The sequence below is a fragment of the Scyliorhinus canicula genome, chromosome 1 (genome assembly GCF_902713615.1).
Source record: "Scyliorhinus canicula chromosome 1, sScyCan1.1, whole genome shotgun sequence".
In the NCBI taxonomy this organism is placed as follows: Eukaryota; Metazoa; Chordata; class Chondrichthyes; order Carcharhiniformes; family Scyliorhinidae; genus Scyliorhinus; species Scyliorhinus canicula.
This window is the reverse complement of record NC_052146.1, coordinates 240112881-240125345: the sequence shown is the minus strand read 5'-3', so window position 1 is coordinate 240125345 and position 12465 is coordinate 240112881. Positions and strand designations below refer to the sequence as shown.

General features: G+C 43.1%; 1 protein-coding gene across 10 annotated transcripts in view; it reads right to left on the bottom strand.

Annotated features, from left to right (window-relative positions):
* The window catches only part of asb3 (ankyrin repeat and SOCS box containing 3), a 123249-nt gene that overhangs the window by 37973 nt on the left and 72811 nt on the right, over nt 1-12465 (bottom strand). For 9 of the 10 annotated variants that reach the window (XM_038810176.1, XM_038810186.1, XM_038810197.1 and 6 more), the window contains 2 exons: nt 2214-2391; nt 1367-1564 (listed from right to left, as the gene is read on the bottom strand). In XM_038810176.1, coding sequence (XP_038666104.1) covers nt 1367-1564; nt 2214-2391 — 376 coding nt within the window. The remainder of the gene's footprint in view (nt 1-1366; nt 1565-2213; nt 2392-12465) is intronic. The other variant, XM_038810250.1, reaches the window with a different exon arrangement.

Genomic DNA, 12465 nt, shown 5'->3' with positions numbered 1-12465 from the left:
TAGGTGTTGACTGTACCGAATTGGCCCATACCATTCTAAGTGTTATTCTCTCTTTCCTGATATCTAGCAATTTCTTCAAAGCCATTGATTGTGATTTCTCCTTTTTTTCTTGTTCCTTGGCAAAATTTTGATTTCCAAAGAATTTTACTATTTTATGACTAGTGTCTCTCACATTTCAACTTCTTCAGGATTCCACCTTGATTTCAATAGTTCATATTTTGGGGTCAAAATTAATAAGTGAGACTATAAGTAGGGTAAATATAACCGCAACCTCTGCCAATTGTCCATGCTTAGTTGAAAGCAGAAATCATGCCCAGGAGCTTTGCTATGCCAGTACCTTGCTAAGAGACTGGATGGTGAAACACAACGAAGGGTATGAAGTTGATATTCTTAAATGATAGATATTAACTCAACTGGCCAGAAAAATGGGGCGTGCCCATGTAAGTTAACACTGAATGGCATAAATCTTAATTACTGCTAAAATATCTGTGACTCAGAGAATCAACTTTTATAAAAGCAAATTACTGCGGATGCTGGAATCTAAAACAAACACAAAAAATGGTGGACAGTCGCAGCAGGTCTGACAGCAGGTCTGACAGCATCTATGGTGAGAAGGAAGCTAACATTTCGAGTCTGGATGACTCTTTGGCAAAGTTGTTGCTGTTGTAATATTGGAGAGTTAATAACATTTAAATGTAATCCAAAACTTTTACCCCAGTCTTTTATCTCTTTCTTTTTTTAAAATAAATTTAGAGTACCCAATTCATTTTTTCCAATTAAGGGACAATTTAGCATGGCCAATCCACCTAGCCTGCACATCTTTCGGGTTGTGGAGGCGAAACCCATGCAAACACAGGGAGAATGTGCAAACTCCACACGGACAGTGACCCAGAGCCGGGATCGAACCTGGGACCTCGGCGCCGTGAGGCAACAGGGCTAATCCACTGCACCACCGTGCTACCCTCTTTTATTTCTTTCAATCCTTTTTACATCCATCTCTAATTTGCTGACATCCAACTTTACTTTGGGTTAAGTCTCTTATGCTGTTCAGTAGCCATCCTTCAATCTGATTTGTTACGGAAATTTACGGTTGCTCTGTTCACAGGTGCCATATCTTCTGCAGAAAACAGCACATTGGAATGGTTTTCTGATCATATCAAGCTCCACTGCATAACCCCACTGAAAACCTGTGAGCAAGTGCAATTGATGACTGACGCTCCTTATTCACCACTGACCATAAATATGGCCCTATTTCATATAAATATATATTACACAGTATTACAAAATCTATGCATGTATTGTCACAGACAATGTGTCTTATAATTCTGCAGAAAACAATCAAAGCTCTAGAAGTTGAATAGCTTACCTCCGAGAAAAAGCCATGCACAACGGCGATAGGCACTCATACAATGGACACTCCTGGGCATTAGGACTGTAACCTGCCTGTAGTAACATTTTTAAACACGTTTGCTGTCCTCCATACACTGCCGAATAGACTGGGCTCACCTTATTCACCCCCGTATCACATATTCGATCTGTGATTGGTATTAACAACTCCAGCACCCTGTCAGAAATCCATACATGCTATGAAATGAATGTTATTTCACACACAACAGGAACAAGAGAAAAATGCTCTAGGTTCTCATCTTGAATTATAAATAGTGCACAACTTTGAATGCTGAGGCACTAACATAATATATACAAATTTATTTGAATACATGTGAACCAGAAGTCACAAGAGAAATTTAAGTAGTAGATGTCAACACAGAAAACAAAAACAACGTTGGCACATCCCCAAAACATTGACAATTGGAGAACAATCCTGACAGGTGAAAGCAAGTAGTTACAAGGTCTTTGTAACTTAAGCAGTAAGCATATTCCTTCACATACTTGAACAAAGAACAAATGTGAGAGAGCCAGAGTGAAAGCCAAATATTGAAGACTCAGAACTAGGAGATACATTTCCAGAGTGGTGAGTGTTCTAGGCTTGCTCCCCTGGAAAGTTCTGAATTGTTAAATTAAAATAATGTATTCTCCTTTTAAAATTTATTTCATAAATGCAAGATAATAAGTATAGCACTCCAATGCAAATCGCAATCCCACACATACCCGCTGTACAGCAATGTTTAATATCAATTTCAAAAATATATTCTCCAACCACAAACTGCTCAAAATACATGTCTTTCTAATAATTCAAGTCTGTGAGTACTTACTTGACTTTTCCCATCTGGGCTGCTGCATGAATAGGTAACTGCCAATCATCTTCACTGCAGGGAAGGTTTGTATCGGCTCCACTTGACAACAGCAGTTCAACACATCCTGCATGGCCTTCTTGAGCTGCTATAAACAATGGTGTGGCCTTATCAAAGGCCTGACAATTCACATTACTACCTGCAAAATAGATTTAACAGGTTATCTTGCTGTACATTCAGTTAATGTCTTATGGATTAATAGTCATGTCCCTAGACCACTGTGCAATGCATTTGAAATACTAAAGTACGACCTAATTATTTACTTAGTGAAAGTCTAGGTTTTGTGACTTTTTGACTCAAGACAGTCTGAAAGATTTCATATGACAGAAGGAATTTACCCAAGTGTTCAATATAACAAGCCTTAATTAATATGCATATGGCTTTAATAAAGCAGCAACATTAATTGTATAGATAGAATATGCAATGAGACAGCAGATCTACTTCTTAACGTGTGAAAACACGTGAAAACAGTTAACTATCTGGATGGTGTGTTTCATAGAATTTACATTTATTTCATAGAATTTACAGTGCAGCTGGAGGCCATTCGGCCCATCGGGTCTGCACCGGCTCTTGGAAAGAGCACCCTACCTAAGCCCACACCTCCACCCTATCCCCATAACCCAGTAACCCCAGCTAATTTTTTTTTGGACACAAAGGACAATTTAGCATGGCCAATCCACCTAACCTGCACATCTTTGGACTGTGGGAGGAAACCGGAAGACCCGGAGGAAACCCACGCAGACATGAGGAGAACGTGCAGACTCCGCACAGACAGTGACCTAAGCCAGGAATCGAACCTTGGACCCTGGAGCTGTGAAGCAACTGTGCTAACCACTGTGCTACCGTGCTTCAGGAACATTTGCCCCTTGCACAAACATCTTCGTTACATGTAAATTCTGTGCCAAACTACTTACCAGCCACTAACAACATAAATGAGAAAGGTACATTCCGAACTATTTTGCCAGATATCAGCTGTGGATTACAGTGCTGATGTCAATGTATGATATATATAGAAACCTGAGCCACATTTAAAAGACATCGCTATAGATTGCTGCAATTTTTTTTTTTAAACTCTTAGCTTTAAATTCATAGTTGAAAGAAACCAGATGAAGTTAAAAACCCTAAAATCCACAACCTGTTATCTAAATTAATCTTCAAAGTCCAACTTACCTCCTTTCATTAGGTGTTACAGAGGCAGACAAATTAATCAGGCAAAAGCACTAGAAACAGGTTGTATTTAAGTGAAAATGCCATCTTCTCCAAATTGTAGGAGGACAAAAACAGCTTATGTACTGATTAAATGTCAAAGCAATTTATTGCCAAGCACACCCTGTACTTGTTGAATTCACTGCCAGTATGCACCAGTGGTGGAGGTGTGAATGTTTAAGGTGGTGGATTGGGTGCCAATGAATCAAGCTGCTTTGTCCTGGATGCCGTCAAGCTTTGAGTGTTGGTGGAGCTGCAATCCTCCAGGCGATTGGAGAGTATTCCTTCACACTCCTGTATTGTGCATTCTACATGGTGAACAGGAGTCAGGAGGCAAGTTACTCACCATAGAATCCCTAACCTCTGTTCTGCTTTTGTCACAGAGGTAATTATGCAACTCAACCAGTTAAGTTTCTACTGAATGATGATACCCCTGAATGTAAATGGGAGATTCAGCGACGGTAATGCTGTAATGTCAAGACAAGATGGACAGATTCACTTGTTGAAGATGGTAACTGCCTGGCACTTGTGTAGCCCAAGCCTGAATGCCGTTCAGGTGTTGCTGCAGGTAGCCATAGGCGACTTCAGCATCTGTGACAAATGATACTGAACACTGCGCAATAATCAGTGAATATCCCCACTTCCGACCTTATGATGAATGGAAGGTCACTAATGAAGCAACGTCATAGGGTGAAAAGATGGGTCCAGAAGAAAAATCGCAACCACCTTCCACGGCAAAACCCAAACTGAATATCAGTGTTTTTCAGTAAGTGCCGCTTGTTATAGAGGGGAGTGGCGGTGGGCAAAAGTTTCCCTCTTACTTCTGGGTTGGCTGCAACAAGATGCGTATTTTTAGACAGTGTTGTGACTTTAAAGGATTTACATATTACAGGCCTTCTGGTAAGTTTAAAATCAAAAGGAGAGATATACTCTCACAGCACCCGGAATGTAAACACAATATTACATCTCTCCCTCAGACATAGACAAATACACACAGAAAAGATGGGTTTTCCAAATGGTGCATGCAGTTAGATTATTGATGGACTAACAAGAAAGCAAATCACATGTTTTTAAGTTTAAATTGTTGAAGGCATGGATTGGGTCCTCTCCAGCGGTTCTTTGAAGGTGAATGGAAGTTGGAAGTTTTGGGTTTTCAGACAAAGTCGGGGCATAGCTTCTGTAGAAAAGAAATATTTTGCAGGTTTGCCCCCCCTCATGCTGCAGATGTTGACTGCTCATTTCGGCAAGGTTCTGTTCTCCTTGCCATTTTTCCCAGGCTGACTGGTCTCCAGCCTGTCCTTGGAGTAATAAGATTTGCTGTCTCAAGCCAGGTTTCATCCATATGACCACATAATCAAATGCTTCCGTTGTCCATACAAATAATTTGAAGTTGGAAGCCATTGCTATAAAATTGGGGATAAACGGCAGCAACGCACACCTGCTTGTGCAAAATGGTTTCTCCCCATCTCCCTTTGTTAATTTTCAAGTTTGCAGACAGAATCTAGCGTGACTATTATATTTGAGTTTTTAGGTCCAGACAATAGGAGCTGTAAATTCATAAAGGATTTTGTATCCAAAATGTCTTTTCAAAGGAGACCACTCCACCCACAGACATTTACATTTTAAACGTAGTCACATGGAAACATGTGGCTTGATTAGGAAGAGCCAGCATGGATTTCTAAAGAGGAAACAGTGTTTAACCAACTTAGAGATTTTTTGAAGAGTTAACAGAAAGGGTCGATGAGGGTAATGCTGTTGATGTGGTGCACATGGACTTTGAGAAGGCATTCAATACAGTGCCACACAACAGACTTTTGATCTTGGAATAAAGGGGGATAGTAGCAATGTGGATACAAAACTGGCTGAATGATGGGAAGCAGCGAGTAATGGTGAATGCATATTTTTGGGGCTGGAGAAAGTTTGTAGTGGTCTTCCCCAGAAGTCAGTAATGAGACCCTTTTCCTGATGTATATTACTGATAGAACATACAGTGCAGGAGGCCATTCGGCCCATCGAGTCTGCACCGACCGAATTAAGCCCTCACTTCCACCCTATACCCGTAACCTAATAACCCCTTCTAACCTTTTTGGTCATTAATGGCAATTTATCATGGCCAATCCACCTAACCAGCACGTCTTTGGACTGGATCCCGGTGTGCAGGGAACAATTTCAAAATTTGCGGATGACTTGCAAGTATTGTAAACTGTAAGGAAGACTGTATGTAATTTCAAAAGGACATAGACAAATTGGCGGAGTGGGAAGATAGATGGCAGATGAAATTCAATGCGGCGAAGTGTGAGGCGATGCATTTTGATAGTAAAAACATGGACAGACAAAAAAAATTAAGGGGTAAAATTCTTAAGAGGTGTTGGAGCAGAGGGACCTAGATGCAAATATGCACACATAATTGAAGGTGGCAGGACCTGCAAGTGTGGTGGAGGCAAGTTGAAGCAAGGCATTCAAAAGAACATTAGATGATTTCTCGAAAGAAACAACGTGGAGTACGGGGAAATGGTACTATATCTGGCGGCATGGCAGCACAGTGGTTAGCACTGTTGATTCACAGCGCCAGGAACCCAGGTTCAATTCCCGTCTTGGGTCACAGTCTGTGCAGGGTCTGCACTTTCTCCATGTCTGCGTGGGTTTCCTCTGGTGCTCAGGTTTCCTCCCACAAGTTCCGAAAGACGTGCTGGGAGGTAATTTGGACATTCTGAATTCTCCCTCCATGTACCTGATCAGGCTCCGGAATGTGGCGACTAGGGGCTTTTCACAGTAACTTCACTGCAGTGTTAATGCAAGCCTACCTGTGACAATAAAGATTATTAAAATTAATGATGCACGTTTGGAGAAGCGGTGTAGTCACGATGGGCCAAATAGCCTAGATCTGAGTCGTAACAATTCTGTGATCCTGTGCTAATGATTTCCAGAAACAGTTGTTAATTCTGGTCTGTGCAGAAATTGCAACAATTCAGCTGATTCACCCAGCGATTCCATCTTGGGTCAAAGTAGAATTTCTATATTTCACATTGCTTTCTTTCAAATAATAGAAATGTTCATCGTCTCCATAAATTCACAGACAAGAGTATGATGAGCTTGAGAGGACTGTGAATGACACCATCCATTACTATGCTGGTGATGGACAGTAATCAATGGGATTGGATTCGGTCTTGCTTTCCAAGGACAGGACATAGTTGGGCAATTTTGCACACTGTTAGGTAGATACCAGTATTGTAGCTGGACTGGAATAGTCTAGCTAGGCGGTGGTCAGTTCTGGAGCACAGATCATTGAAGGGATAGGACCTGTAAGTGTGGTGGATGAAGTTCAATCGAGGCATTCAAGAGGGCATTAGATAATTACTCGAATAGAAACAATGTGGGAAATGGCTGGAGAATGGCACTAAATCATGATGCTCATTTGGAGAAGTACTGCAACTAGGATGTTGTTAGTCTTTGCTGTGTCTAATCCCTTTTGCCATTTCTTGATATCACAAAGTAGATTATATTAGCCATGGACTGATGTTGGGATGCTGACAACCTCAAGGGGAGGCAGAGATGGATTATCCACTCGGCACTTTTGGCTGAAGATGGTTGGAAATGATTTACTCTCATCTTTGACCCTGGCATGCTGGGCTTTCCCGCCATTGAAAAAGAGGGATGTTTCTGGAGCATCCTCCTCCTCCTGTTAGTTATTTAATTGTTTACCACCGTTCATAATAAATAAGAACATTAGAAACAGAAGGGGCAAATCCTTGACCCTGCTCCGCTATCCAATACAATCATGGCCTCAACTCCACTTTCCAGACAGCTCCTCCTTCCTATCTATCAATTCCCTAAGATGGGAAAGATATGTCGATCTCAACTTTAAATATATGGAGAATCTTTAAAGGGCAGAGTATTGTAAAGATTCACAACCCTTCAGGAATGAAGAAATTTCTCATATTAGTCCAATTATCCCCTTATCCGGAGACTTTCCTCAGCCAGGGAAACAACCTGTCACTATCAAGTCCCTCAAAATCTTCAATGTTCCAATGAGATAGCCTCTCATTCTTCTAAACTCCAGAGCCCAATTTACTCAGCCACTCATTATAGGACAACCCACTCATCCTAGAAACTAATCCAATGATCCTTGGCTGCACTGCCTCCATTGAAGATACATCCTTAAATATACAGAACAAAACTGTACACAGTACGCAAGGTGTTGCCTCACGAAAGCGCAATACAATTGTAGCAATATTTCCTTATTCTTCTATTCCAAACCCCTAGCAATAGAAACCATTAGTTGCTTACTGCACCTGTGTGCTAACTTCGTACTTCTTTAATAAGTAAACCCCCAAGTTTCTCTCAATTCTCTCAGGTTTGAAGCCATTTAAAAATATTCGGCTTTTCTATTTTCACTCCCAAAGTAAACAGCCTCATACGTCCCCACATTATACTCCATCTGCCTTGTTGCCCCTCATTTAACGTATCTATATCTCTGTTTGGCCTCTTTCTTCCCTCCTCACAGCTTACATTCCAACATAGCTTTGTATAATTTGAAAACTTTGATGTATGATTCTCTGCCTCTTCGTCCAAGTCATTAATATAGATTGTATGTCATCGGTGGCATGATGCAAGGGGAACGAGGAAACTGGACCTTTCTACACTTTTTCCCAGCACCATGGGTCTTTAACTTACCAAACAAAAACCCTGAAATTATCTGGAGAAAGTTCCTTATCTCTGTGATGCCAGGAAGGGCAAAGCTGGAAAAAAAGAAACTGGCTCGAATTTCAATGAGACTCAGAAGCCTCCAACAAAGCAACAAATTCTGTTCTTCCCAGATTGTGGCGGACCCGAACGGTCGATATATAACCATATGCGGCTCCCTATTGAACATCCCAGTGGTTCTGGTCAATGTCTATGCCCCAAGTATTTTAACTACTCTCGGTTTTATATACTTACAAAAGTGTTTGAAATCTGTTTTGATATTCCATAGAATCCATACAGTACAGAGGTAGGTCATTCGGCCCATGGAGACCGCACCAACCCTCCTAAAGAGCACCCTACATGAGCCCACACCCCAGCCAGGAAACCCAGTATTGACCATGGCCAATCCACCTAACCTGCACATATTTGGACTGTGAGAGGAAACCGGTGCACCCAGAGGAAACCCATGCAGACAAGGGGAGGACTTGCAAACTCCACACAGATACCCATGGCCAGAATCAAACCCGGGTCCCTGGCGTGGTGAAGCAGCAGTGCCAACCACTGTGCCTCCGTCGGGATTGCCTGATTGATTCTGAGTAAATGAATGCTTGACAGCAGCTGCAAGTCACAAAAGGTACCAGAGCTCAAAATGAGAGCGACTGAGAATACAGTTCAGAGTACCCATAGAAAATAAAGGACCGTAATTTCCCAATTTTTACTCGTTCTTCGGATGGGTCGATGGCAAAGCCAGCATGTCCCCATCCCTAACTGCCCTGAAGAAGGCGATGGTGAGCCAAACCTTTGTGATTTGCTACAACAGAGTGTCTCATGTGGGCTACTTCATATGGGTTCAAGAGTCAAACACACCATCGTAGGCCAGACCAGGCAAGGATGGAAGACCTCTGCCCCGAAGGACATGAGTAACCCAGGCGTTTTGTTTCTAAAATATGACAATCTGGTTTCTTCATGATCATTATTAACAAGACAAGCATTTCATTCCAGATTTATTAATTAAATTTAAATTTCCCCAACTGCCATGATGGAATTTTAACTTGCATGTCCGGAGCATTAGTCGGGGTCTCGGGATTACTAGTCCAGTGACATAACCGCTATGCTACCATCCCCCATAAGCAATCTGGTATAAAGACACAGTTTCCAAACCAGGAAGATAAACCAGGTCTCAGCTGAATTAACCAACTGCAATTGTTATTGAATTACTACCATCAGTGTAAATATGCCTGCAACAAGGTGGGTGGGAGTGAATGTTGGAGAAAAACATAGGCCAGGATTCTCTGATAACGCGGCCAAGTGTTGATGCCGGTGTCAAAACCGGCACGAGCGATGCTTATGTCAACAGGCCAGTAGGCCCAGTAATTCTCCTGTTCTTCGGGGGCTAGAACAGCACCGGAGTGATGTGCGCTGCTCCTGTGTCGAAAGGTGGCCGCGCGCGAAGCAACGGATCAGCGACCGAACAATGGGCCCGCGCAGAAGGTGTGCCCCCCTCCAGATCGCCTCCGGTCGCGGGCCTGGACCCCGTGGAAGCCTCCCCCGTGGTCAGATCCCCCAAGCACCCCCCCCCCCCCCCCCCCAAAAGGACGTCCACATAGGCTGTGGGTCCGGGCTCCCGCCAGGTGGTACCAGGTTTAAACCACGCCAGAGTTTAGCCGCGGGGGTCTATTTCAGTGGCTTCCAACCGGCGCCGCGGCAACCATGATTGGCGCTGATTATCCGGTCGCTGGAAAATCAGCGGCCTGGTGTCAGAGCGGCATGGCGGGATTCTCTTCCCCCCCCCCCCCCCCCCCCCAGCGGTTCTCCGACCCGGACACAGTATCCAAAAGGAGGCCATTTAGCCTATCGGACCTGTGCCAATTGCTGATCAGTCCCCAGAACTCTGAAAACTTGTTCCCTTAAGTATTTACCCAATTCCCTTTTGAAGGCACTACCAACAGAGTGAGGAGGGCTGTTGTCGGCTTCAAAGAGACATAGATAGAATGCAGAGCTGGGCTGAGAAGTGGCAGATGGAGTTCAACCCTGACAAGTGTGAGGTTGTCCATTTTGGAAGGACAAATATGAATGCGTAATACAGGGTTAACGGTAGGGTTCTTGGCAATGTGGAGGAGCAGAGAGATCTTGGGGTCTATGTTCATAGTTCTTTGAAAGTTGCCACTCAAGTGGATAGAGCTGTGAAGAAGGCCTATGGTGTGCTAGCGTTCATTAGCAGAGGGATTGAATTTAAGAGCCGTGAGGTGATGACGCAGCTGTACAAAACCTTGGTCAGGCCACATTTGGAGTACTGTGTGCAGTTCTGGTCACCTTATTTTAGGAAGGATGTGGAAGCTTTGGAAAAGGTGCAAAGGAGATTTACCAGGATGTTGCCTGGAATGGAGAGTAGGTCATACGAGGAAAGGTTGAGGGTGCTAGGCCTTTTTTCATTAGAACGGAGAAGGATGAGGGGCGACTTGATAGAGGTTTATAAGATGATCAGGGGAATAGATAGAGTAGACAGTCAGAGACTTTTTCCCCGGGTGTAACACACCATTACAAGGGGACGTAAATTTAAGATAAATGGTGGAAGATATAGAGGGGATGTCAGAGGTAGGTTCTTTACCCAGAGAGTAGTGGGGGCATGGAAATGCACTGCCTGTGGAAGTAGTTGAGTCGGAAATGTTAGGGAACTTCAAGCGGCTATTGGATAGGTACTTGGATTAGGGTAGAATAATGGAGTGTAGGTTAACTTCTTAAGGGCAGCACGGTAGCATTGTGGATAGCACAATTGCTTCACAGCTCCAGGGTCCCAAGTTCGATTTCGACTTGAGTCACTGTCTGTGTGGAGTCTGCACATCCTCCCCGTGACTGCGTGGGTTTCCTCCGGGTACTCCGGTTTCCTCCCACAGTCCAAAGATTAGGGCCTCACGGTAGCATGGTGGTTAGCATCAATGCTTCACAGCTCCAGGGTCCCAGGTTCGAATCCCGGCTGGGTCACTGTCTGTGTGGAGTCTGCACGTCCTCCCCGTGTGTGCGTGGGTTTCCTCCGGGTGCTCCGGTTTCCTCCCACAGTCCAAAGATGTGCGGGTTAGGTGGATTGGCCATGATAAATTGCCCGTAGTGTAAGGTTAATGGGGGATTGTTGGGTTACGGGTATATGGGTTACGTGGGTTTAAGTGGGGTGATCATTGCTCGGCACAACATTGAGGGCCGAAGGGCCTGTTCTGTGCTGTACTGTTCTATGTTCTATGTTCTATGTGCAGGCCAAAGGGCCTGTTCTGTGCTGTATTTCTCTATCTATCTATCTCTATCTATCTATCTCCACATATTCTACTTTTCCCCATTTTTGAACACCGTTGCTGGTTTCGAAAACATTCCCAATCCTCAGGTTACCACCAATCTTTTCCACATCATGAGTCGCTACTTTAATCTAATACCATCCTTAACTTGCTTAGTTAGTAAGCCACAGATGGATCTTGCTTGCTGTGTTTTTGACAAGTGCCACTGAAAAATATTTTGAGTTGTTTAAGAAAACAGTGGGAAACATTTATCACTGTACCTTTCAGTCTATTTACCCAATCAACCTTAGCCAGCTCTCCTCTCATACCAATGTAATTGACTTTGTTTCAATTATGGATTTTTGATTGAGATTGGAATAAGTAGTTTTCAAATTTAAAATGGAGTTCAATTGTATGATCACATTTCCTCTAGCAGATCTTTTATATGAGAGTACTAATGAACCCTGTCTCATTGCACAATGCGAGATCTAAATAGCTTTGCCTGTAAAGTTCGACAACATATTGCTCCAGAAAATATGGCAGGTCTGCAACAGCTTTGATTTGATCACTTGAAAGAATGGCTTTGTTATGGCATTACACGCTGCTTCAATTGTTTAGCATGTAGGTGGTCCTTCACCAGTTTAGCACCTTATTTTTAGCATGCCTGGTGCCACTCGGGCATGTTCTCCTGCACTCCTCATTGAGCCATTACACATGTGCTTATCCATGCAAATTTGTGCATTAAGTTTTTACTTGAATCAAAACACCCAATATGCAATACAAAGATTATATGCCCCACACTTATTCTATCTACTGCATACTGGAACAAGCAATGAGGTGTGCATTTACACCGATGATAGTAATTCAATAACAACTGGAGTTGGTTAATTCATCTAAGACATTGCACATTATTTCATTGCACACCATGGAGTCACAACACGCGCTTATGTACCACTTCTCTTGATGGCCTCTGAATTGGCAGACTGCAAGGTCAGCATTCTGTGCTACACGAGCAGAAATTTCTTCCAATTAAATAGCAAGCCATTGTCTTTAGTTCCTGC